Source organism: Chiloscyllium plagiosum, unplaced genomic scaffold (assembly GCF_037043375.1).
Source record: "Chiloscyllium plagiosum isolate Xiang-an unplaced genomic scaffold, Cpla_swu_hap1 HiC_scaffold_43, whole genome shotgun sequence".
Classification (NCBI taxonomy): domain Eukaryota; kingdom Metazoa; phylum Chordata; class Chondrichthyes; order Orectolobiformes; family Hemiscylliidae; genus Chiloscyllium; species Chiloscyllium plagiosum.
The window spans coordinates 11,106,879-11,134,841 of record NW_028270181.1 but is presented as its reverse complement, the minus strand read 5'-3'; the positions used below and the strand labels follow the sequence as shown (position 1 = coordinate 11,134,841).

The 27,963-nt window shown below is 43.3% G+C and overlaps 1 protein-coding gene across 2 annotated transcripts; it reads right to left on the bottom strand.

The window, feature by feature from the left end:
* Positions 1–23,491, bottom strand: LOC122541892 (uncharacterized). 2 transcript variants are annotated; one of them, XM_043679061.2, is made up of 14 exons: positions 23,342–23,491; positions 18,395–18,450; positions 16,680–16,816; positions 13,303–13,427; positions 12,251–12,419; positions 10,060–10,157; positions 9,269–9,431; positions 8,626–8,859; positions 7,411–7,500; positions 4,326–5,096; positions 2,757–2,887; positions 2,563–2,598; positions 1,867–1,956; positions 1–546 (listed from the first exon to the last, which is right to left on the bottom strand). In XM_043679061.2, the coding sequence occupies exons 1-14, from the start codon at positions 23,447–23,449 to the stop codon at positions 388–390; spliced, it is 2,367 nt and encodes a 788-aa protein (XP_043534996.2). In that variant the 5' UTR covers positions 23,450–23,491; the 3' UTR covers positions 1–387. The 2 variants fall into 2 exon arrangements, with proteins under 2 accessions (XP_043534996.2, XP_043534998.2); XM_043679063.2 differs by having other exon boundaries at positions 411–546; positions 1,867–1,927.
* Positions 23,492–27,963: the final 4,472 nt, after the last annotated feature.

Genomic DNA, 27,963 nt, shown 5'->3' with positions numbered 1-27,963 from the left:
TTTTAATAAAAACTTATCTCCAACATGGTTTATTGAATAAGCTACCAGTCTTTTCTGCTCATGAAATCTTCATAATTTTTGTTCCTCAAATCTAAAAGAACAAACATTAGAACACTGACACTCAAATAGAACCATATTGTCAGTTCCTTTTTCTTAAAAAAAAACTACAGTTTTGTTGTTAGATGAAGTTAACAAACATGAAGAGACAAATACTTTCATCAAAAAAAAGTAATTTAAATACAAGCAATTGCCCCTGGAAAGAGTGTTCAGATATTTAGAAGACGAATGAAGGATTTAAAAAGATTTGGAACTATACACTAAATTTTAACCATATATAAAGATCTGAATTCTATAATTTTACAACATAGAGCGTTTCACAGTTTACACTCATTCACTGTCAAATTTGAAGGAATTCACAGTCATGCCAATGGACCCGCCCCGGTAGTTCCCACGCTTTTTCTTCGTCTTTTCGTGTCTGAAGGATTTTCCTTTTGTGCATCTTAAATCACGATTTGCCTTTTCTCCCCAGTCTCCTGATGCTCCTTTCTGTAACACAAATAACCAATACTTAGTTAGAGCACAGTCAGGGAGATGGTGACCATTGCTCCATAGAAAAATTCAAAATGTCCCAACTTGAGGTCACTGGAAAAATAACTGCAAGGCAGCAAATTAAATGGTGCCTAAATTCAGCAAGGCAGCAGAACTCAGACCCACTCTTCAAAAGGAATTCCATACTGCAGTATCGCTACAAGTTAAGAGCTCAGTAGATGTACGAGATAATAACTTGTACTGCTGAGAGAGCTAGGTTACTGGCCCAATGGTATCCGGCTGGTGGAATCACAAGTCACCTTACAATCCCTTGCATTTCAAGCTTTATTGCCCCTCTTCTCACAGATACAGTCCCAGATCTCTGCTAACTCTCGATTAAATGTCAAATTATTGTGCAGTGCAATTAAATGTTTAGCCTGACACTACCTTCAACTACAAACCCACACAAGCAACGATTCTCAAGCAGATTGGACAGAAACCAGGCACAATCTGGATTCCTCCCCAAGCCATAACAATACATTGTAATAGTTTAAGTGAAATCAGGAAATGCCAGGAGCCCCCATTCTGACTTCCACCAGAATTATTCCTCAAAATAATAATTTTCAGTCCATCGCAAACTTAATGTTTTTACTTGCTGTGCCTGGTAGCATGACCTGAGAACCCTCAATTCTTAAAGATGGACGCTGCATTACCAGATCAGTTATATAGGGTTCCTTGGATGGCTCAGTGGATAAGGACAATGTGCAGATCAAGGTATGCAAGACCAGAATCCATTACTGGTTTGCACTGAGGAAGCCAATTTTAATTACAATAGCTCTGGCAGTGCTACAGTAGCCCCAAACTAGGTCGAAATGTAAATTATGAACAACTGCCAGGTCCCATTCATGGCTGCCAAATTACATGTTATCTCCTCCCAACCAAAGATAGGTGCAAAGCACTCATTCTAGACTGCAATGCAAAAGCAATAACATCAAAATAAAAGATTGGTACTTTTAAACAAAAGGCTTAACACAACATACATATTCTTCTGCTCCATAACATCCGCCAACATCCAAATGTCTCTCACATACACAATAATTAACTGTTAAAATAGTTATTCTGCCCTCTGTCATGTAGGTAATCACCAGCCTACAGCCCATCTTACCCAATGAAAGCAGTGCGGTAGATGCAATCTCAACACACATTGAGTAATGCACAGTTGATAAAAGCACTGTTCCATTCGTTGCTGCTATGCATACGAAATAAGTCTGTTGTAAACTATACACGGTTACTCATTCATAAAATGAAACACTGAACTTTAAATGAATCCAGTCTTACCTTTGCAACAAATGAATTATTGGAAAGACGTGGATCAATTTCAACTTCTTCTTCTCTTACTCTACGGAAAGGAGTATTAGGTTGAGGGCTCTTTACAGGAAGAAAGAACAGGGAACAATGCACATTAACACATTCTACAGATCTCACATTATGGGTAGCTATGAAAAAGATCAGACACACAACTCTCCGGCACAGTTCTCAAAGCCAGACAGAGATTTGGTTCAGTGAGAACAGCAAAGTTAAACACAGCTGCAACGACAAAGAAAACTGGTGCTAATGCTCTGCAGCCTTGCTATTCTGCAGGTTTGCAAGGTATGTCCGACAGGATCTATAAATCCAAGAGAATGCTTCAAGTTATATTACCAAGAGATCAATGGTGAATTTAAGGAGGCAAACTACAGCAAAATGGTAACACCACACCAATTTCTCTCCCTCTCCATAATTTGCCGAACAACTCCGAGAATGAGGTTAAAATTTGCTTTACACTCAGCAGACCAAGCTCAAACATTCTAAAATATATTTTGGTAGCAGTGCTTTAACAGTCTATATTCTGACTATATTATTGGCAGGAATATGGTGAATCAGCCACAGAACGTATACACAAAAACAGAAATTGGGGAATTCTAGCAGAAAATTAGCATGAATGAGTCTAGAAATAATCAATCTTCCCCACCCCACCCCCATAAAGAATGCTACCTTAATTCCAGGTGTCATCTTTAACTGTGCAGCTTTCTGAAAGAAAGTAGAGTCACATATTAAGAGAATCTGAATTCTGAAATGCTGGAACTCTTCACACAAGCTACAATCGCCAAGCAAAATGATTAACTGCATCTCAATTAGAATTTCAGTTTTAAAAAGATGTGCCAAGTATTTCCCCTCCATGGTCTCACCTTTTTGGTTTTTGGAAATGTGTTTGGAGTTTTCACTTGCAGTTTCTGGTTTGCTGGAGTTGATTCAGATTTTCCGTCCTCTGATTCAGATGAGGAAGAGCTTTCCCGTTTCCTCTTGGTATTTAGCGTACCTGAGAAAGTAAGCAATTCCAAGCAAGAAGCAGAGTTAACAACAAAATCTGCAGGCAAGGTTAGAGTGGCGCTGGAAAAGCACAGCAGGTCAGGCAGCATCTGAGGAGCAGGAAAATCAATGTTTCAGGCAGGAGCCCTTCATCAGAAAAATCTGCACACAGCTGGTAGAGAGCTGTTACACCCAGGTTATATTTCATAACCGGTTCAATATAAACTCACTTGAGGTCACACCACGACTATGTGATGGCCATGCTAGACCACCCTCTACCATGCAGTGCACAATCACAGAACAGATGAAACCACATCAAAACCATTGATGATGGGGAGGCGATCGCCTGGCGGTATAACTGCTGGACTTTTAATCTAATCTAGAGACCTAGGTAACATTCTGGGGACCTGAGTTTAAATCCCGCCTTGGAAACTCAACTAACAGCAACCCAGAATATGGGAACTGCTCTTGCTCCATGGACTAGGACAGAACATTTCTGCTGCCCTCAAGCCAGCAAAAAGGCTTTGATGCATATCAGCCACATCAGATGTTAGAAACAAGTCAACTCAACCAAAGTTCAATTTGTGATGGATAAATGGTATAAATAATAGCTTAATAAAGCAGCAAAGGACTGACAGTAGACACCGTATGAAGGGATACTAAAAGCAGCAAGATCCCAATTTCCAGTGTTATCCCATTGCATCTTGCATTCACCAGCTGTGGATGTGACTCCCCAAGTTTGGATGTCTTTCAGAAGTTCAGAAAGAACACCGAAGAGAAACATACTCTTACACCTCTGGAGTAAGTGGGACTTCAGCACAGATCTACTCGCTGGGAGACTGGGATGTTTCCACTGTGCCACAAGAGAAGATGGACAAATCAGGAGGAGTTCTCAAACAACCAATCAAATTCATCCCCTGCGATTGGCCCTTTAAAATGTTACAAGTGTTTGTGGGCGGCACGGTGGCACAGTGGTTAGCACTGCTGCCTCACAGCGCCAGAGACCCGGGTTCAATTCCCGCCTCAGGCGACTGACTGTGTGGAGTTTGCACGTTCTCCCCGTGTCTGCGTGGGTTTCCTCCGGGTGCTCCGGTTTCCTCCCACAGTCACAAAGATGTGCAGGGTCAGGTGAATTGGCCAAACTAAATTGCCCGTAGTGTTAGGTAAGGGGTAAATGTAGGGGTATGGGTGGGTTTCGCTTCGGCGGGTCGGTGTGGACTTGTTGGGCCGAAGGGCCTGTTTCCACACTGTAATGTAATCTAATCTAATCTAAAAAAAAAGTATTTCATTTTATCTTGATGCTGTCAAATCAATAACAACTTACCAAGAATTGTTGCCAATCAGGCTTTTAAACCCCAAACTTGGTCCCCACTGAACATTTAACCATTTCTCTTCACCCAAGCTTCCCAAATTAATTTTTTTTAAAAAAAGTGACAAGTAAAACTTACCGTTTACAGTTTGGGTGTTGTTTTTCTCATCTTCATCAGAAGAGCTATCTTCAGAGCTACTCTCTGCTGCTTTCTTTGCAGAGGTTAAGGTTGGTGTTTGCACATCGTTCGGTTTTTCTTTAGTGCTGTCTTCCTCTGAATCTGAACTTTCTGAGCTGCTGCTGCTGCTGCTTTCTGCTTTCTTAGCTGCAGAGTTTGCAGACTGAGTGGTGACTGCCTTTTTGACTTGGCCAACCGGAGTTTTCACCTGAGGTTCATCGTCACTCGAAGTTTCTTCAGAACTGCTGGATTCATTTTTATTGGTAGCAGCCGGTGCTTTTGCTTTCGCAGTCAATGCTAGTGATTTTCCTTTGGCAGGAGTCTTGACCTTTGCTGCTGGTTTCGCCTCCTCCTCCTCACTGCTGGAGTCGTCAGAGTCTGAGCTGCTTTCGTCAGCAGCAGCTGGCTTGGCTGCTGAGGTATTTTGCTTCCATGGTTTTACAGGCACAGCAGCTGATTTAGCAGCTGGTTTGACGGCAGCAGCAGCCGGCGTGCTCTGTTCATCAGAATCACTCGAGCTGTCAGTTTCTGAACTGCTCTCTGTATCCTTTGTTTGGGCTGGAGGCTTCACAGCTGGTTTTGGTGTGGGCTTTGCAGCTGTTTTTGGTGTGGGCTTTGCAGCTGGTTTTGGTGTGGGCTTTGCAGCTGGTTTTGGCGTGGGCTTTGCAGCTGGCTTTGGCATGGGCTTTGCCATAGTCTTCGCTTTGGGTTCATCTTCAGAACTTTCAGAATCTGAGAATGTTACAAATGGAGCTGTTAAATCCACCTTCCTCTCAAAGTGAAGAGGAATGACAACTACGCAATATGTTAGCAAACAGCCACTACCTGTTTGTATGAAGGAAAATTCCCTGAGCAGCAAGTAAATGAGGAAGATTTTCACCCTAAAGACTGGACGGCAGACTAAAATTGTAAATTTTAACAGTGGGGTGTAAACTCTCAATGCTCACACTCGAAGACAACAGTACTATCCCAAACAAAAACAAATTGCTGGAGAAACTCAGCAGGTCTGGCAGCATCTGTGGTGAGAAACAGTGTTAATGTTTCCGTTGCAGGGAGCCTTCAGTACTCAAGGGTTCTGAAAAGTTCAAGAGTTCTAAAGAAGTAGTCGCAGGACCCAAAAATTTAGTTCAGCTTTCTCTCCACAAATGCTGCCAGATCTGTTGAGTTTCCCCAGCAATTTCTGTTTTTGGTTCAGATTTCCAGCACCTATAATTCCTGGTTTCATTTTAGTGCTATCACAAAGCTCGACACTTACAAATAATTTTACATAAAAAGGGTTTTATCTTGAAATAAAAAGATTTTCTTAAAACCAAAGCTGATTTTAAATTGACGGTCTTTAATGTGTAATTTGGGTGAAGATTTTGTTTGCTGGGTTACTTTAACCATCCACGATCAGTCTCTACAGTCTGTGAACGAAAGCAGCATAATACACACAACTCGGATGCCAGATGGATTCTTCCTCTTTGGTGCATCGGCAACATTTCCCACAATGCTGCCTAATAACCTGCAAGTGCCAGAAAAATTAAAAGGAATTCTGCACTTAAAAGTAATTGCTAAAGCACTAAAAAACAAAAATCTAGGCAACTATACTTCCCACATTACAGTGCCTCATAATTCAAAGAATTGGATAATGCTGGAGAATGCAGAATACGCACGTAACATCTGGGAATCTGCTCAATTTTAAAAACAGTAGTAAACCACATGCAAAAAAAAATTAACACCATATCACTCTTTCTACGGTCAGCAACTCATCCTCGTTTTTTTTGGAGTGTGCGTGAGGGAGAAGAACAGAAGAAGAATGGAGAGAGAAAGTGAGGGCTGCAGATGCTGGAGATCAGAGCTGAAAATGTGTTGCTGGAAAAGCGCAGCAGGTCAGGCAGGAATTCCTGAAGAAGGGCTTATGCCCGAAACGTCGATTCTCCTGTTCCTTTGATGCTGCCTGACCTGCTGCGCTTTTCCAGCAACACATTTTCAGAAGAAGAATGGAGGAAAGCACATACTGAAATAATCCTAAACCACCATTAAACTCTAAAAACTTTTTAAACTCAGTTCCCTGATGCCACTAATTAATCTGCCTGTACGCTTTAGGAAGCTGATGCTTTCTTTCCAAAATTAGAGGTTAGGATTCACATCAGATTAGATTCCTTACAGTGTGGAAACAGGCCCTTCAACCCAACAAGTCCACACCGACCTTCCGAAGAGCAACCCACCCAGACCCATTCCCCTACATTTATCCCTGACTAATCCACCTAACACTATGGGCAATTTAGCTTGGACAATTCACCTAACCTGCACACCTTTGGACGGTGGGAGGAAACAGGAGCATCCGGAGGAAACCCATGCAGACACGGGGAGAATGTGCAAACTCCACACAGACAGTTGCCCAAGGCTGGATCCCTGGCGCTGTGAGGCAGCAGTGCTAACCACTGAGCCACTGTGCCGCCACTATCAATTTCTGCTGGATATCTCACAAGATGGATTTAATCATTTGACTAGACTCTGAATACTTCATGAAGGTTTCAGGACTCTAAGCAAAAAAAGTCATCTCTATTTCCTTGAGGCTATATCACATGAACATTTTGATACATAATTATAGTCCAGATTTAACAAACAGCAAAAACATTTACATAAATTTAACACGATACAAGGTGCAACTTCCTGGTCTGGGAGTTCAGACCATCTTCTTGTGACCATCATTATACTCTCGGTTCAACTAACAGCAACAGTGTTTACATAAACAACAAAATTAAACACAGAACGGTGGATGCTGGAAACCTAAAACAAAACCCTAGAGTGCCAGAGAAACACAGGAGGTCTGGAACTGTTCTGGACTCGAAACATTAACTTTGTTCTCTCTCCACAGATGCTGCCAGACCTGCAATGCTTCTCCTTCACTCTTGATTTTGTTTATGTAAACAAATTCAAAGGGTGAAAATGAAAAAGGCTTCTCTCTCTCTAATTGGGAGATCAGACATCCATCTCAATGCAACAGTGGGAGCAGAATACACAGCTAACTTATCTGACTACTAACGTGGCAATTTCTTACCAGAGTCACTATCGGAACTGGAATCTGCCTTGGCTGCAGTTTTCTGAGCAGCAGCTGGTTTTGGAGCAGATTTTGATGGTGCAATTTTCGCTGTTAACAAACAAAAATTGGTGTCATATTAAACATGTTAGGGCACATTAGAGTATTGGCCACGGCAATGATCTAGCATGGCACACCACGTTTAATAAACCTTGTAGCTTAGAGGGTGGCACCTGAAAGAAAGTGACCATGAAAGATACTGACTTGTGATGAAAACAAAAGCCACCATATATCCTTCAGTGAAAGGAACGTGCCACTCCTTCCTGGTCTACACTGAATCCCACTATATCATCCACACCATACAGCTGAGTTAATAATGCCAATGGTTGAGGTGCCAGGCAAGGCACTGAGGGTTCTTTCCAAACATGCCACTTGGTCAATGGTTTTCTAATTCATTTCATGGCACCTCCTTAGCAGGTGGGTGCTAAAACCACACAAGTAAGTTCTGCTACTAATTTCAGTAAGGTGCACTCAGGACTTTTGACTACAAATCGGTGTTTCTCAGCATGGCTGGTCACATTGGCAATACAGGTAAAGTCACCACAGTTCAAGTGGTCCATAGGGCTGCTCTCTCTTCAGAAGTGGTTTAACCCGAGGGTCCCCACACCTCAGGCAAGAGGCAACATTGGATTAAGGGACATTCATAGTAATTTCAGTTGGTTATAGGAATTGGAACCCATGCTGTTGGCATCCCTCTACATCACAAACCAACCGTCTAGCCAATTGATCCTCTCACATTGGCAATAGGCACAGCTGAGTTAATATTCTCTGAAGGTGCTTAGCCATTAAGTAGCAGAATAAAATTACTGCAGGAAAATCACCTTCTCAAGCCAACAAAGCTAGACCATAAACACAGCTTTGCCAAAGCCACTCAAATTCAAGGAACAAACTTCTCACTTCTATATAAGCCAATTACCTATTTTAAGTTAATCTCATTCTGGGTGCAGTTACTAAAAATGTGGACTCCATTTTTTTTTTTAAAAAAGGGGAATACAATTTGAGAGAGGAGCATTTTATAGAGCTGGATAATAATCTCCAAAAATAAGACATCAATAAGTGCAAGCAGACATGCTGTACAACTTAACCTTACAAGTCTCACTTGCTCCAAAGGTGTGTGATAACATCTCTAAACAGGTTGATTAGAAAATATCTAAACTGATGTAGCTCAGCACTTACTAGCAGGTTTCACCGGTTCCTCATCAGTACTGCTGTCTGAACTATCTTCCGAAGAGTCACTGCTCTCCTTTTTAGCAGGAGCTGCTGGTGCCTTCTTGATTGTGGTCGATGCCAGAGCCTTTTTTACATTCTTTGATACGGGAGCATTTTTTACAGCACTAGGCGTAGGTGTCTTCTTGCCTGGAGTTACCTTATAATTCTGTTGCCCGGGTGGTGGCACTGAGCTGTAAGCACCTAAAAAGGAACAAAGTTTTTGGAAGGTCCAAAATAACTGCTGAGTCAATATCCTTTTTGGTTAAGTTTGCCCCCTTCCTGAAACCATCAGATTTGTGTACCACTAGGTAACATATGGCCAAGAGCCTCAGGGTCAGGGACGAATGAAGACAGAGGACGGACTCAGACCTGTGAGGGAACTCTGGACCCAAGTTACTCTGTGAAGATTGAAAAAACTTACTGACATGACAGGAAACTCATGAGTTGGTTTGGTTTTTGAACAACTGCGATTAGTCACTGCGTTTAAACTGAAGTAATTTTGTAAATTTTAGAATGCTGTCATTATTCAGACAAGTTCCAGGTACGGCCCTGCAGTTTACAAATGCAGTGATTAGACTAACAGCCTGTTTATCAGAGCATTCCCCCTCACCTGGTTTTGCATTTGGTTTTACGGGTAATGCGTCATCGGAGCTGTCAGAGTCCTCCTCACTGCTTGAGCTCTCCTCTTTAGCAGCGGCTACAGCTTTTGCATTCTTGGCTTTTCCTCGAACTGACACAGGCTTGGCAGGCTCAGGGAACTTGGCCATTACTTTCTATATAGAATGGAGCAGAAAAGTTATTGACTCTCTTAGGCTAACAGGATTGCATAGCAGCCTACCACTCTCTTTATGAAAATTACATAAATCTTTATAAATTTTTCATGAGATCTCAACTTTAAAATATACAACTTAGGACAATCTAAACTGATAGCAGAGAAATTGGGAACTTGCGAAGGAAAAATGGATGGATATACGCAAAGGATTGAGGTTAATTGGATAGATTCTTCAAAAACAAGAAGAAATAATGGGTCAAATTGCTTTCCTCTGCGGCCTTCTGTGATTCTAATCTTTTCCAAATAACTAGCCATGGCAATAAAATAGTTACATCAATCCCAAAAATTAAGCTTAGTACTCTATTCTATTATTTCAATGCAGAATAATTATGTTTTTAAGAGTACAAGTTGCTTTTCTGTATAATCTGTTTGCAAACAGCCTAATAACAGCAGAACCAGAGGGCAAGGGAAGGAGGGTTGGAAAGTGACCATAAACACAGGGACGAGTGCATAAACTAACAGCAACTGCAAAAAACACTGAGAATTGGCTCTTGTTTAAAGCTTAAGTATCCCACACTAGCAGAGGGTAAATAGCAACACATTTAATGACACCTATATAAAATACTTACTTGTGCAGGTGGTTTCCCTACAGAGTCAGAGTCACTAGAGTCATCACTGGAATCGTCCTCACTGCTTTCCTCAGCGGTTTGATTGACAGGTTTTAAAGCTGAAAACAGAAGGCAATTCTTTGGGAAAGAACAATTCAGCAAGTGCAACAAAAACTAACATTTGGAAGAGAAGAAATGTAATTCACTACGATGTGCCACTTGGCATCAAAGATCCATTACACTGGTCATTCAGTTGTGCGACCACATTGGAAAGTTAAGCCATTTAATTCTGCATCCACTTCACTTGTGTAAAGATGATGTGGGTGTACCCTACCTGTGAGAGTTAAAAGCTAGCAGAACTACCTGACACAGCACCAAGTGTTCTGAACAAGATATATAATGCTACATTTGGCCGAACAACTCAATTAGCTGGTTGCTTGGAGACAACAAAACTAATTTGAATTAGGCCAACCAGTTTAAATTATACCCCGAAAAATACCAAACTCCAATCAAGTTTGAATTTAGAATATTGACAGTCTTAAAAGCCAATGACACAATCTGATGCTTTGGGGGCATAAGACAGAGGAAAATCGAACAGTTGGGAGGGGAACTGCCAAGCCACCAGCATCTGCAAACTGCCCGCAAAAATAGTTCTCTTAAAAGGTACCTTTATTGATCAGTAACCTGCAAAACAGAAATCTCGAAGAAGATATAAGAGAAGATTCGACACCTGGCTGGTTTTGAAAATTTGAATTTTTCGAAAATCTTAGCCCTGTCTTATGTTGGTATCACCGGTTGGGCCAGCACTTACTGCCCATTCCTTGTTGCCCTTGAGAGGGTGTTGGTGAGCTGCCCTTTTAAGTCCAATGCTGTAGGTAACCCTACAGTACCATTACGAGGGAATTCCAGGGTTTTGACCCAGTGACACTGAAAGAGCACTGATTTATTTCCAAGTCAGGGTGGTGAGTGTCTTAGAGGGGAACTTGCAAATGGGAGTGTTCCCATACATTTTCTACCCTTGTCCTTCTAGATGGTGGTGGCTATAGGTTCGGAAGGTGCTGTTGAAGGAGCCTTGATGAATTTCTGCAGTGAATCTTATTGAAGTTACACATGGCTACCACTATGCATACGGTGAGGGGGGTAAATCTTGAAGGTGGTGGATGGAGAGTCAATCGTGCGAGCTGCTTTGTCCTGGATGGTACCAGGAGAAGTACTGAATGTTGTTGGAGCTGCACTCATCCAGGCAAGAGGATGCTGTGTTATATTAAGTGATATTATTGATGAGAAATGACCAGTCTCCTAAGTGACTTCACTGATTTGTAACCAAACTGAGATGAATGATGGTTAGCTTCATCTAGCAAGAATGTGCCCCTTTTCTTTGAATTCTAGGCCATACCTTACCGTGATGAAATTTGAACATTGCACCCCTTGTTGTATTAGTTCTGGTCACCACATTATAGGAAGGATGTGGAAGCTTTGGAAAGGATTCAGAGGAGATTTACTAGACTGTTGCCTGGTATGGAGGGAAGGTCCATTCAGGAAAGGCTGAGGGACTTGAGGCTGTTTTCATTAGATAGAAGAAGGCTGAGAGGTGACTTAATTGAGACATACATAGAGGGTTAGATAGGGTAGACAGTTAAAGCCTTTTTCCTCTGATGGTGATAGCTTGAGGGGACATAGCTTTAAATTGAGGGGTGATAGATACAGGACAGATATCGGGGTAGTTTCTTTACTCAGACAGTAGTAGGGGCATGGAACACACTGCCTGCAACAGTTGTAGACTCACCAACTTTAAGAGCATTTAAATGGTCATTGAGTAAACATATGGATGAAAATGGATTAGCGTAGGATAGATGGGCTTTATATTGGTTCCACTGGTCGGCGCAACATTGAGGGCCCAAGGCCCTGAACTGCACTGTAATGTTCTATGTTCAAGGGGTTTTATCAGACTAGTATTATAGGCGAGAAGGTAAAAGATAGGTTAATGGAATGAGTTGTGAATAGTTGTTAGTTAATTATTCTCGGTTATACTTAAGAAATAAGTTTGTTAATTTTTTACTTGAGATAGTTCTTGACTTCTCAAATTTTGAGAGATTACTACATGGGATAAATCCTTTCTATGTTGCTGGTTTAAATTAAGCAGGAGGTTTACCTGTTTTAAGACTTGATACAAATGCCCACTTGATAACTAACTTTTGACAGTTGCCTTTACCTGGTTTCACTGGTGCTTTTGCAGCAGGTTTCTCATCCTCCGAGCTGTCTGATTCTTCACTGCTGGAACTTTCATCTTTCTTTCTGGCAGCTGGTTTGGTGCCTGCGGGTGCTTTGGTGACTGCGGATGCTTTGTTTGCAGGAGCTGGAGCTTTAACAGAGACGGCCTTCTATCGGAAGAAGAGTGGGGAAAAAAGGGATGAAAGTGAAAATAATCACCCATGCTGAATTGAGGGTTTGAAATGTTCACAAGAGCCAAGTAATTCTGAAGGCATCTACAAAGGTGTTGAAAAGGAACTAAATCAAACCGAACAAGCAAAAGTCAGTTTATTGTCAGGTTTGCCATCAGGCTTATTAAAGACTAAATGTCAAGGACTTGGGATAAAATGAATCACAGGGAGGATGATTGCTCTCCTACAACCACGAAAAGGGGAACTAATGACAAAAACACAACATTTTCAACAAGATTTTGTTGAATTTAATTGTTACATGTAATTTTACAGAGAATGAACAGGCTTCTTGAGTCTTTAGACCTATCCTTGTGTTTATACTGTACTTTTCATATATGTCACTCGCCTTATTTATTTTCCTAACAACTTAATTATCTAGTTTTAATCGTTTTTGTTAAATCATAAAGGATTTAAGTTGGCTTAAACAGTTCCCTTGCTTGTCCTCATCATAGATGGAATCTAGTGATCTGTGCTTGACCCCTACATTCCAATAGCACACCAACATTCAACCCATAACAGCTAGTTAGAAAAAGGAGCAAAGCCATGACTAGCATTCACACACATATCCCCAGCACGATGACCATCTGTCCAGATGAAGGTAAAAGTGAAGACACAATTTACACCAACGTTACTGATTACTCTAGACACAAGGTGGCTGTAATTTTTAAGTCATATTTCACCTGTGGCACTGACCCCACAATGAGCACGAGTGGTTCAACCCATCACTTAATCACGAGGTTTATATCATGGCTCATCACAGTCAGTTCAAAAAGGTTTGGAACCTGCCCCATGAAAGCACATTCTAAGCGTTTTGTGTTCTCACCTGCACAGGTTTCTTTTCTTCCTCAGAATCTGAAGAACTTGAATCTTCACTGCTGCTACTTTCCTTCTTCGGAGCAGCCTTTTTAATTGGGGGTTTGCTTAACGTTGGTGCCGGCGGCTTGCTGACTAGAGGAATAAACAACAAAATTGTCAAACAGGGTAGCAATTCAGAAGTATTCCAGTGGCTTTGAAGCACTCTGCAGCATCTGGTTCTGTACAAATGGAAACATTTAAATGTTTTGTGAGAAAAATAGACTATCTTTCTATTAAAGTCACTATTTTCAATCGGGGAGGCGATGTGGTGGCGGTGAGCAATGAGCAATCCCCTCTCACAGGGAGTGACTCCTTGTTCAAAAACAGTTCTAAAAAGTTGGTTGTCTCCTGCAGGTTCCTTTTATTTCATACAATGTGGGCAGGAGACATTGAGTATATTAGAAACAGGCCCAATCCTATTTTCTGATGAGCACCCCACTCCAATAATTGTCCACAGATCCTTAGGCCATGGAATAGATTATGCCACTGTTTGCTACCACAGCAGAGATCAGTTAAATCAGAGCTAAATATCAGAATTATGTCAGATATAAAGTCAACTTATCATATAGCCTCAAACATATTCACTCCTCCCCACTTATGTTCTTTGATAACTTAGAAGATACTTAGTTAAGGGGGTCAGGTCACTCAAGTCGGTTTGTGATGCAGATTGATGCCAACAGCCTGGTTCAACCCTTGCACAACCTGAGGTTACTGTGAAGGTCTCTCCTTCTCCTCTCAATTGAGCGCAGTGACCTTCAGGTTAAACCACCACCAATCATCTCTCTCTAATGAGAGAAGAGCCTTATGGTCCTCTGGGACTATGCTGACTTTACCGTTACTCATGTATAAGATATCTACATTGGTATATCTTCTGATTAAAAAGTGGAGATTGATTCACACAATTAGGACAAATGAAGACTAGTTGCTTCAGGGCAGAATGCAGGCCAGCACAGCAGGTCAAATGCACAGCCATGGAGTGCCAGCCTAAGTTACAGGTGCTGACCTTGTTGCAATATAATCAATATTTGTCCAGTCACAGATCCAAACATGAATTTCTCCAGTGGTTCATATGCACTGTACTGTATAGTGCGATGCAGAGTCATACAGATTAGGAATGTGCTGCAGAAAAAGTACTGGAAAGCAAAGACAGACTTGACTCCATGATCATCATCTATGTATACTAGTAATAGTTGAGCTGTGAGCTCTGCTGAAGAGAAACTTATTGCTGAGGTTTTTCATCTTGGATTAAAAGATTTTTTAAAAATCAGGACGAATGCAAAGTTCTTCAGGTAGTCACAACAGTTTATACAACAGCAGGAAAGGATTTTGAGTTGACTTGATTTGACAAATCAACTCCAATTGGCTGAGGCACTGTTGAGGAGAAAACAGTGTAGAATTATTCTGGATTAGTGGTATGCTGCCTGAACTGCTGTGCTCTTCCAGCACCACTGATCCAGAATCTGGTTTCCAGTATCTGCAGTCATTGTTTTTACCACAGTGTAGAATTATTGGCTCCCCTTACTTCTGGGTAATTCTAACAAGACAGGAAGGCTTGAACATACCATTTTTATTTACAGAGGACAGGTCACTGCATACAAATGTATTTGCTTGGAGTTATATAAAGAAAACAAACTATTTGGGTATGGCATGACATACATTAGTGGTTAGATTAGAGTGGTGCTGGAAAAGCACAGCAGTTCAGGCAGCATCCAAGGTGCAGTAAAATCGACGTTTCGGGCAAAAGCCCTTCATCAGGAATACAGGCAGACAGCCTGAAGGGTGGAGAGATAAGCTAGAGGGTGGGTGGGGGTGGGGAGAAAGTAGCATAGAGTACAATAGGTGAGTGGGGGAGGGGATGAAGGTGATAGGTCGGGGGGAGGAGGGGTAGAGTGGATAGGTGGAAAAGAAGATAGGCAGGTAGGACAAGTCATGGGGACAGTGCTGAGCTGGAAGTTTGAAACTGGGGTGAGGTGGGGGAAGGGGAAATGAGGAAACTGTTGAAGTCCACATTGATGCCCTGGGGTTGAAGTGTTCCGAGGCGGAAGATGAGGCGTTCTTCCTCCAGGCGTCTGGTGGTGAGGGAGCAGACGTGAAGGAGGCCTAGGACCTCCATGTCCTCGGCAGAGTGGGAGAGGGTGTTGAAATGTTGGGCCACAGGGCTGTGTGGTTGATTGGTGCGGGTGTCCCAGAGATGTTCCCTAAAGTGCTCTGCTAGGCGTCCAGTCTCCCCAATGTAGAGGAGACCGCATCGGGAGCAACGGATACAATAAGTGATATTGGAGGATGTGTAGGTAAAACTTTGATGGATGTGGAAGGCTCCTTTAGGGCCTGGGATGGAGGTGAGGGAGGAGGTGTGGGTGCACGTTTTGCAATTCCTGCAGTGGCAGGGGAAGGTGCCAGGATGGGAGGGTGGGTTGTAGGGGGGCGTGGGCCTGACCAGGTAGTCACGGAGAGAACGGTCTTTGCGGAAGGCGGAGAGGGGTGGGGAGGGAAATATATCCCTGGTGGTGGGGTCTTTTTGGAGGTGGCAGAAATGTCGGCGGATGATTTGGTTTATGCGAAAGTTGGTAGGGTCGAAGGTGAGCACTGGGGCATTCTGTCCTTGTTAAGGTTGGAGGGGTGGGGTCTGAGGGCAGAGGTGTGGGATGTGGACGAGATGCGTCGGAGGGCATCTTTAACCTCGTGGGAAGGGAAATTGTGATCTCTAAAGAAGGAGGCCATCTGGTGTGTTCTGTGGTGGAACTGGTCCTCCTGGGAGCCGATACGGCAGAGGCAGAGGAATTGGGAATACGGGATGGCATTTTTGCAGGAAGTAGGGTGTGAAGAGGTGTAATCCAGGTAGCTGTGGGAGTCGGTGGGTTTGTAAAAAATGTCAGTGTCAAGTCATCAATGTAGCGGAGGAAGAGGTGGGGAGTGGTGCTGGTGTAATTACAGAAGATGGACTGTTCTACGTAGCCAACAAAGAGACAGGCATAGCTGGGGCCTATATGGGTGCCCATGGCTACCCTTTTGGTCTGGAGGAAGTGGGAGGATTCGAAGGAGAAATTATTAAGGGTGAGGACCAGTTCGGCCAAACGAATGAGAGTATCGGTGGAAGGGTACTGTTGGGGACGTTAGGAGAGGAAGAAGCGGAGGGCTTGGAGGCCCTGGTCATGGAAATGTTACCTATGCATTAGTGGTTATTGTATTCTGAGGTGGGACTTGAACCCAGAATTTCTGGTCCAGACGTAGGGACACCACCACCAAATCATTCAATAGACTATGAAGTAATTAACTATAAAGCTTATTTTGTTCTTGATCACACAACATAGCTTTTCTTGAAAAGTCTGCCATATTTGGATGTACCTGGTTTCTTTGTAGCTTTATCGTCATCATCAGAACTGTCTGAGCTGTCTGAACTACTGGAGCTTTCCTCTTTCTTTGCCTTTTTTGTGGGCGGCCCATTGAGTACAGACTTTCTTTTCTTTGCTACATCAGATGACCTGTTGGCACAAGTTAAAAAAGAAATGTTAAGAATTCTATGTCTACCAGTGAAGGTCACTCATTTTCATTAACCATGCAGAATCATGTTAAGGATGTGAATACGCCCAAATTTCCAATAATTAAGACAAGCTACTAAGGACACTGAGTGGATGTTAGTTTCCACCTCATGAAAGTCTTTTATGGTCAATGATCCAGTCAAAAAAAACCTTCACAATATCTAACTTAACAGGGTGACTATTTCTCAATTGCAATTAATTTAACACGTACTGCTACTGTACAACAGAAGATTGTACATTTTTTTCTACTCACTATGTGGAGAATTAGCCAGTAGTAGATGCAACATCAAAAACTACTTTGAGTCAAATGCAGCAGAAATAGCAAATTAATTGTAATATTAAACACTGTTTTTATAATTATTGGTTTTAAAAAGCACTTTTTGTACTACTTCCACATCATGAAAGAAAGCCTACACAGACCCACGAATAGTGAGAGATTTCCACTACACCGGGGAGCATTTCACACACAGGACTTGATTTTGCAGTTAACAGCAAAACTGTCAAAGCTCAGTGCTATTACATCCACAAAACTAGCAGCAAGATCCGGCAATCAGAGGCACAGTCACCACAGAAATCCAACAGTCAGTCATTCCCTGCCCCTCCAACAGGATGCCCTGTTTTCACAGATTGCAATTTTCTGAAATCACCTGAATCGATGCGAACTTCTACTTCTGTGTCATCACTCTGTCTGTACATATCTTTGGAAATTTTTTTGTAACAGGATTCTAAGTTCATAATAATCACCTGATAACCCCCATAGCCCTGAAAAGGTTCCGTGTGGGGAATGTCAAACACGTACATTCCTGATGAAGAGCTCATGCTTGAAACGTTGATTCTGCTGCTCCTTGGATGCTGCCTGACCTGCTGTGCTTTTCCAGCAACATACTTTCCAACATCCACTGCGATATCATATACTTAAAACTTTCAAAACAATGCTTATAATATTTTAGCTTCTACTTTAAATCTACGTGTCCCAATTTTTATTTGGCTACCTTTAAATAAGATGCTTTCACTTCCCAGCTTGCTGACAGAGAATTCTTCAATGTGATTGGTTACTGGCCATGCTTGATGACATCACGACTGCCAGATTCCAGAGATCCCTTGAACTAATGCCAGAATCAAAGTAATATCAGGAAAAGTGAAATTCATTCCTCACATGATCGCTTTGATTTGTGCTTGGTTTGAATATGGTGCCAGTGTTGTCACTCTGAGTCAGTGAATTACCGTGAAGTGCTCTGACTTATGAAGGTAGTCTTGCCAGTCTTTTTACAAATTGTGGTATTTTAAAGGCCCTTGTCAAGAGAAAAGACTGCAGTACTCCAATACTACAACGGGATCGACAGAATTAACTGCACGAGTCAGATGGGAACCCAAGCTCAGCAGCTCATCCCAAGGACGGCTCCTAAGACAATGCAGCATTCCAACACTGAAGCTTCAGCCAGGCTTAGACTCTCAAGTCACTGCATGGAGTTCAAACCCAAAAATCAAACCATTAAAAATAAAACATACGTTAATACTTACTTCACCCAGAAGTCAAAGATCTCCATAAGAGATGGTGACTTTACATCTGGAACTTTCTAGAAAGACAAAAAGATAAAAATCACAATTAACAAATTTCAAAAATACAAATTATATTGTAACATAATGCATAGGAAAATAGATATCTGCTTTTGGAAGTGTTGTGCCCACAATTACAAACATTTTGTAAACGCTCCAGAGCATTTTAATAAGGAATGGAGGTTGAATCTAAATAGGCATTGGGGGCTTTTCTATTCTGTTTGAAAAAAATCCCAACCCAGAGAAAGGTTGGCTTGCAGACTTTGGAATTTTCAACTGATTCATATGATGTGAAACAATTTACAGATCAATCCACAGATGCCTTATGATCAGAAGTGATTTATGAGAATGCTCTCTGGACTGGAGAAATTCAATTAGGAGGAAAGAATGAATAGGCTAGGATCATTTCTTTGAAACAGAACAGTCAATGAAGGGAGTTTGTAAAATTGAATGTAATAGATAGAATAGGTAGAAAGACTTTGAGTTAACGGGTTGAGACAGGGGTCCATATCCTGGTCATTGATTTAGGACAACAGGTAAGATTTAGAGGGGAGTTGATGGAAATTGCTTCATTAAGGAGGAAGTGGGGATCTGGATCTCCCTGCTTGAATGAATGGTAGAGACAGAAACTATCATGACATTTATGGAGTACTTGGATATGCACCTGAAGTGTTGTAACCTAAAAGGCTACAGACTAAGAGGTACAAAGTTACGTGAGGCTGGATGGCTCCTCATCACCTGGTAAGCAGTGTACAATATGGCCCCAAATAATTAGGGTGCAAGTCAATCTCAGCCTAACCTACTTCTTCCAGCCCGTTATGTGGAGGTGCCGGTGTTGGACTGGGGTAGACCAAGTTAAAAATCACACAAGACCAGATTAAAGTCCAACAGGTTTATTTGGAAGTACAAGCTTTCGGAGCACTGTTCCTTCGTCAGGAAGCTACCTGAGGAAGGAGGACCACTCCGAAAGCTCATACTTCCAAATAAACCTGTTGGACTTTAATCCAGCTCTTAGCCATTATTGTTCACGCTGGCTTCAGCTCCCAGTCCAAGATTGGAAGCAACTACCTTACCTGGCTTTGTAACTGCATTAACAATTATTTGACTAGTCTGTTAAGAGTTCGAGGGAGGGAGACAAGAAAAACAAATCTGTACAGCAAAACAAAAAAGCAATCTGAAACATAACATATTCCTGCTGTCCCACTACAAGGAATTCATAAGGCCTAACTCACGGCAGCAATTTGTTCAACAATTTGGTGAATACATTAGAATGTCTTGCTGAATAGGTTGAGGTGGTTGCAGGAACTACCTATGTTATGTCAATCTTTGCCACTGTAATGCATTACTCTATTCTTCTCCCACCTCTGCAACCTTGACTGTTATTGCACCGACGACATGTACAACTCTCAGTTTTTATACATCTGCCTGGACTGCCACCTTTCCCTGCTTAAAGTGGCACCACTGTACTTAGAATAAAGGACATGGGTGCAGTCACAGTCTCTTCCTTCTGAGCCTTCCATCTTTAATGCAGAGACAGGTAGATTATTATGTGGGTCTGCGAGGGCAGACAAAGAGGCCATTCAGCCCAACAATAATCCAATCAGTGCCATTTTCACACCCACCTAGTCTCCAACCGCTCCATTCCCACTAGTCCCACACCATTCCTGTTCCATCCCCTCCCTCCACTCCTCGGTCCAAAACATAACCCTCAATGGCATCATGTCCACCAATCCCATTTCACAGAATCCCTGCAGACTGGAAGCAGGCCATTCGGCTCAACGAACCTCTGTGTGGAGGTTCAGATCCTCACAGATCGACCACCCACCCCCAATCCCTGTAAACCCTCATTTCCCATGGCTCATCTACTTACCATGCACATCCCTGGACATTATAGGCAATTTAGCATGGCCAATCCACCAACCTTTGAATTGTGGGAGGTAGCCCACATTGACATGGGGATTCCAAGATGGTGGCAGAGTGGGACACTCCAACCAGAGCTTTCCGTTCTTTCCCCTCTTCTTCTTTTCTTCTCTTTTTATTTCCTCTTAAGTATTTTTTCGCTACTTCTCTCCCGGCCTCCAATAACTCCTGGCCTAGTGTAGTGGCCCTCCCAGCCACTCCCTACAACTCCCTGCTTGACGCAGTGTCCTCCGACCATGGAATGGTGACCTACTAGCCCAGCACAGCGACCTACCAGCCTGCTGTGGCAGTCTGAAGCAATCTTCCAGCCTCATTATTCTCGAGGTGAGGCCCGGCATGGGTGCTAGCATGGTCTGGGTTGGAAGACCATTGTTCTGAACTTTTATTTCTGCAATACTGGACATTTTATTTCTCTGTCCTCTAATATCTTGTAACAAAAGAAACTGTACCTAGGTGCCTTTGTACATACAATGGCACTGTAAGTGATGGCGTATAAACTTTTGACTATTCTCATTCAGTATGTGAGACAATAAAGCTAATTCACTCACGTGCAAACTCCACACAGACAGTCCCCAAGGGTAGATTTGAACTGTGAGGCAGCAGTGCTAACCAGTGAGCTATTGTGCCACCCTACACACTCATTCCATCCCATCTCCTGCCCCCACAGTCCCGTTTCCCTCTTACTCCACCGATGTCCATATCATTCACTGCACACTGGCTCTCTCACCATGTCCCATTCCCTCCCTCCCAAATGGCCCACACTGCCACCACTGGTACCTCTTTCCCCTACTCCACCCCAAGTCCTCCTCATAGAGCCATAGATCACTTGGTACAGCGTGGAAACAAACCCTTCGGTCCAACTTATCCATGCCAACCAGATACCCTAACCTAATCTACTCCCATTTGCCAGCACTCGGTCCATAATCCTCTAAACCCTTCCTATCGATCCAGATGCCTTTTAAAATGCATGTCAATGCCCAAAGTACAGAGGGATCTGGGAGTGCTAGTTGAGGATTCTTGAAAGGTAAACATGCAGGTTGAGTCCGTGATTAAGAAAGCGAATGCAATGTTGTCAATTATCTCAAGAGGGTTGGAATATAAAAGCACTGATGTGCTACTGAGACTTTATAAAGCTCTGGTTAGGCCCCATTTGGAGTACTGTGTCCAGTTTTGGTCCCCACACCTCAGGAAGGACATACTGGCACTGGAGCGTGTCTAGCGGAGATTCACACGGATGATCCCTGGAATGGTTGGTCTAACATATGAGGAACGGCTGAGGATCCTGGGATTATATTCATTGGAGTTTAGAAGATTAAGGGGAGATCTAACAGAAACTTACAAGATAATACATGGCTTGGAGAGGGTAGACGCTAGGAAATTGTTTCCGTTAGGCGAGGAGACTAGGACCCGTGGACACAGCCTTAGAATTAGAGGGGGTAAATTCAGAATAGAAATGTGGAGACATTTCTTCAGCCAGAGAGTGGTGGGCCTGTGGAATTCATTGCCACAGAGTGCAGTGGAGGTTGCGACGCTAAATGTCTTCAAGGCAGAAATTGATAAATTCTTGATGTCACACGGAATTAAGGGCTACGGGGAGAATGCAGGTAAGTGGAATTGAAATGCCCATCAGCCATGATTGAATGGCGGAGTGGACTCAATGGGCCGAATGGCCTTACTTCCGCTCCTATGTCTTATGGTCTTAAAATGTTGTAATTGTACCAGCCTGCACCACTTCCTCTGACAGCTCATTCCATACATGCACCACCCTCTGTGTGAAAAAGTTTACCCCACCTTGGGGTAAAGACTTTGTCTATTTACCTGATCCATGCCCCTCGTGATTTTATAAACCTCTACAAGGTCACCCCTCAGCCTCCGACGCTCCAGGGAAAACAGCCCCAGCCTGTTCAGCCTCTCCCTATAGCTCAAATTCTCCAACTCTGGCAACATCCTTATAAATCTCTTCTGAACTCTTTTAAGTTTCACAAATGGCAGCACGGTGGTTAGCACTGCTGCCTCACAGCGCCAGAGACTTGGGTTCAATTCCCATCTCAGGCAACTGACTGTGTGGAGTTTGCACATTCTCCCGGTGTCTGCGTGGGTTTCCTCCGGGTGCTCCGGTTTCCTCCCACAGTCCAAAGATGCGCAGGTTAGGGTGGATTGGCCATGCTAAATTGCCCGTAGTGTTAGGTGTAGGGGAATGGGCCTGGGTGAGTTGCTCTTTTGAGGGTCAGTGTGGACTTGCTGGGTCGAAGGGCCTGTTTCCACACTGTAAGTAATCGAATCTAAACTCATCAAAAACTCCATCTCCACTTGTCCTGTTGCTCCCTCCCCCACCACTCTGACCCCATGTCCTCCTGCTCTATACCTTTTCGTCCTATTCCTCCACTGGTCCCAGATTTTTCCCCCAATCTACTCTGCTCCACTTTCCCCCATTCCATGGCGCCCAGTCCCATTCCCCTTAAGACCCTATTGGGTGTAAATCTGCGAAGCACAGAGTTAAATCCCCCCTCCCCCTCCCCTTTCAGCAGGCAGCACGCTCCAAATCTAGTTCTTCTTCACGTTAAATCCCCTCCCAAACCCGCCCCAGAGGTGGTGGATCTCTGAGCCAGGTCGATTAAAAACAACCTAGAGCACACCGTGGCACAAGAGACGAGACACTGGGCCACGTGCGCCGTGTCCACGAGGGGCCATGCGGTTTGTTGCAAAGCACCGCTGCAACAAGTTGCACGGATCTCCCTGACGCACGTTCAGGGATATGTGTTTGTGTGTGTGTTGCGCGGGGGGGGGGAATGGAACGTTGCCCAGGTGCTCCCGGGGAACGTTCCAAACCTGCGCCGCGTGCTCCCGGCCAACGTTCCTCTCCCTCCGCGCATGCCCGGCCCTGTTGAGCGAGGCCGGGAGCGAGGCCCCCCAAGTGCGGCCGCCGAGTCAAAGGAGAACGAACCGATCGATCAATCGATCGATCTTAACAGAGCAGAGACAGCGGCTCACCACGTTTGACTGCTTCAGGAACTTCTTGGCGGCCTTGTCGAACTTATTCTGCACCAGGAAGCTGTAAATCTGCGGGTACAGGTCGCTGGGCACCACACTCGCCTCCATGTTGCGCACAGTAACAGGACCTCCCCTCCCCCCACACACACAACGCTAATCGCCAACTCCTCGCAGGCGCCCACTGCGGCTGCGCGAAGGGCTGGTGGAGCACGTGATGCAGACCACCGTCCGTGCGCGTCCTGGGCATGCGCAGATGGCGAAGATGTCATTATAGCGACAAATTGCATTGTAGAGGAGAAGGTCGTTCAACTGGAAACGTTAACTTTGCTTTCTCCCCACAGATGCTGCCAGAGCTTCTGAGTTTCTCCAGCAATTTCTGTTTTTGCATCGTTCCGAGTTCTGAAGAATGGTCATGCAACTTGCAACGTCAATTCTGCTTTCTCTCTCCACAGATGCTGCCAATTCTCTTGAGTTTCTCCAGCAATGTCTGTCTTGCATTGTAGGGAGTTCTGAAGGAGGGTCGCTGGACTCAACATGTCAACTCTGCTTTCTTCCCACAGATGCTGCTGGACCAGATGAATTTCAGTTTTTGTGTGAGATCTTCAGCACCCTCATTTCTGTGTTTTATTTTAATTACATTATAAGGCTTTTATGTTCACGGTGTAATCTGCATTGCATCACAAATGGATCATCTTGGCCCAAGCTGTGTGTGCTGGTGCAGGTTTGAACCACTTCCCACTCTGCTGAAGCCCTAATCATACATACCTCTAGATTAGATTAGATTCCCAACAGTGTGGAACAAGTCCACACTGACCCTCCAAAGAGCAACCCACCCAGACCCATTCCCCTCCATTCACCCTTGGCTAAGGCACCTAACACTATGGACAATTTAGCATAGCCAATTCACCTAACCCGTACATTTTTGGACTGTGGGAGGAAACCAGAGGAAACCCACGTAGACATGGAGAGAATGTGCAAACTTCACACAGACATTTGCCCGAGACGGGAATTGAACCTGGGTCCCTGGTGCTGTGAGGCTGCAGTGCTAACTGCTGAGCCACCATGCTACCCCAGAAAAATATCTATTCCAATGCAGTTCTGACTTGTTTCACCTATAAAAGGGGTGCTGATGGCTTAGTGATCTTGTCACTAGACTACTAATCCAGAAACTCAGAAAAATGTTATGGGAAAACAAACAAAGGTGATGCTGGAGAAACTCAGCAGATCTGGCAACATCATTGGAGAGTAATAGAGTTAATGCATTAAGTCTGGAATGATCCTTCCTCAGAACTGAGGGTATAGATGGTTGTTTCAGACTTCAAGCATCCAACGCAATCTGCAAACTCAAACTCTACCATCACCGTTACCATCAAGGTGTGTGATCAACCTTTTTTCAATGAAAAAGGCAGGAGGGCATGCCAAGAGCAACAACAGGTATACCTAAAAATGAGGTGTCAACCTGTTGAATCTATAAAACAAGACAGCTTGTATGCCAGACAACAGAAAAGGCAATTATTCATAGTCATAGAGATGTACAGCACAGAAACAGACCCTTCGGTCCAACTCGTCCATGCTGACCAGATATCCCAACCTAATCTAGACGTATTTGCCAGCACCCGGCCCATATCCCTCTCGACCTTTCCTATTCATATACCCATCCAGATGCCTTTTAAATGTTGCACTTGTACTATCCTCTAATTGTTTGAACTAAGTGATTCCACAACCAATGGGTTTGGTCTAAGCTCTGCAGTCCTGCCAGATCTAGTAATGAATGGTCGTAGACATTAAAAGAGAAGGAGGATCCACAAATATTCCCACCAAAATGATGAGAGAGACCAGCACATCAGTACAAAGGATAAGACTGAAACATTCACAACCATCTTCAGCCAGAAGTGCTGAGTGAGTGATTTATTTTAGCCTCCTCCTGAGGACCCCATCATCACAGGTTTCAGTCTTCAGCTTTTTTGATTCACACCATGTGATATCAATAAATAGTTGGAGGCACTAGATGCAGCAAAGGCTATGTACCCTGACAACATTCTGCCAATAGTACTGAAGACTACCCAAGCATTTGGAAACAAAAACAGAAATTGCTGGAAAAGCTCAGCAGATCTGGCAACATCTGTGGAGAGAAATCAGAGTTAACATTTCAGGTCCAATGACACTTCCTCAGAAACATGTTCCACCAGGATCACTTGGCTGTTGACCTCATTATAACATTGGTCCAAACTTGGCCATAAGTGATGAATTCCAAAAGTAAAGTGAGAGTGATTGCCCTGAACATCAAGACTGCATTTGACCAATTGTGTCACCAAGGAGTCCTAGCAAAACTGAAGTCAATGCGAATCAGGACATAAACTCCTTGTTGGAGATGAGAGTGGACAGTCAGTCATGCTTGGTGCAATGATAGATGGTGAGGTTATTGGAGGTTAGACATCTCTGCTCCAAGATGTCTCTGCAGAAGTTCCTCATCAACGACCTTCCCTTCATCTAAGGTCAAACTTGAGGATGTTCACTGATGATTGCACAATGTCCAATGTCATTTGCAAGTGCTCTGATTCTGAAGCAGTCCTTAACCAAACATAGCAAGAACTGCACAACATATTAATTTGGGTAGAAACGTAGCAAAAACATTGTGTCACACAACTGCGAGGTAATGACATTCTCAAACAACACGGAATCATTACACTTTGTAATTCATATTTCAGAAAGCTGAACTGTGAAGGATAGAACTGAACACATTCTTCACCCGTGTTTGTAAATATTTACTAACAGTTACAAACACGTGTGCGACTTCAGTGTTCATTTCACTGATTCCTGACCGTGTGGAAGCAGGCCATTTGGCCCATCAAGTCCAGACCAACCCTCTGAACAGCATTCCACCCTGGCCCACCCCATCTCTGTAACCCTGCATTTCTCCTGGTTAACCCACCTAACCTGCACATCCCTGCACACTAGGTGCAATTTAGCGTGGTCAATCCACTTAACCTGCACACCTTTGGACAGTCGGAGGAAACTGGAGCACCCACAGGAAACCCATGTAGATATGGGGAGAATGTGCAAACTCCACACAATCAAAACCGCATCTCTAGCGCTGTGAGGCAGCAGTGCAAACCACTGAGCCATCGTGCCACCCAATGGCATTCAATGGCAGCACCACCACCACACCACTATCAACACCCTGAGGTTACCATTTACCAGAAACTGTACTGGACTAGTCACATAAACACTTTGACTAAGAACAGATCAGAGATTAGGAATCTTGTAATGAGTAACTCATCTCACTCTGCAAATCATGTCCACCATCAATAAGGCACAAGTTAAAAGGACTGCAATGGAGTACTTCCCACTTGCCTGGATGTGTGTGGCTCCAACAAAACTCAAGAAGCTTGACACTATCCAAAATAAAGCAACCTATTCAATTGGCACCATATCCACAAACATTTGCTTTCACCACCAGCAAAGTTTATTAGCAGTACTGTGCACCATCTACAAAATGTATTGTAGAAATTTGTCAAGGCTTCTCTGACAATATCTTCTCAACCAAAAACAACTACAGTCCAGAAGGGCAAGGGCAGCAGACACATGGGTTCACCTGCAATTTCAATTCAAAGCTACTCATCATTCAAATTTTGAAATATGTCGCTATTCCTTCAATATTGCTGGATGTCTGGAACATTCTGGGAGTTCTGGAACTTCATCCCTTGCGAAACTGTGGATGTACCTACATCAATGAACTGCAGTGATTCAAGAAGGCCGTTCACCACCACCTTATCCTAGTACTAGGAATGGGCAATAAATGCTGGCTTAGCCAGTGATGTCATATGCCATGAATGAATTTTAAAAAGACATATGTGAACTATATAAAATCTTGAATGATCTTGTCAAAGTGTACATGAAAATAATGCTTCCTTTTGTGGCTTAATGCAGAGCAAGGGAACTATTTTATAACCAGTGATTGTCCTTTTACAACATTTTCTTTCTGAGGGTTATTTGGAACACTAGGAGAAAGTGAGGACTGCAGATGCTGGAGATCAGAGCTGAAAAATGTGTTGCTGGAAAAGCGCAGCAGGTCAGGCAGCATCCAAGGAGCAGGAGAATTGACGTTTCGGGCATAAGCCCTTCAGAAGGCAATGAGTATAAGGAATTTAATATTTTTAAAACAAGTAGACAGACTCTTGTTAGGTAAGGGATTCAAATATTATTGGGGGTAGATGGGAATGTGGAATTCAAAACACAAACTGATTAGTTATGATCTGTTATAATTCATGATATCATTGAAAGATAGAGTAGGCTTGAGAGACCAAATAGTCGACTTCTGCTCCTTTCTTGTATTTAACCAAGCAGTTTAATCAGAAAATATTTGAGATAAAGTCTTCCAGAAGCTTCTCAAGAAAATAGCTCATGCTGGATTCTCAGAAGACTTTTGAAAACTGGTGGAAGAGCATCAATCAGGTGACACCTCACTGCAGGTCACACACCAACTGAACTCCAACTATACCAATAGCTAGAACATGGAACAGCCATAAACTCAGGCATATGACTCTCCAGTAAATGTCTCTTTAAAAAGTGTCTAAAGTGTCCTATTAGTGACCTTTAAAGAAATAATGCCCACACCTCCT

Coding starts and splice junctions, on each gene's coding strand:
- LOC122541892 (XM_043679061.2), bottom strand. CDS start 23,449: ATGGAGGCGAGTGTGGTGCCCAGCGACCTGTACCCGCAGATTTACAGC. Junction 10,158..12,250: donor AAAAGCACCAGTGAAACCAG/GTAAAGGCAACT, acceptor TTCTGTTTTCAG/CTTTAAAACCTGTCAATCAA. Junction 2,888..4,325: donor CAACACCCAAACTGTAAACG/GTAAGTTTTACT, acceptor TTACTTTCTCAG/GTACGCTAAATACCAAGAGG.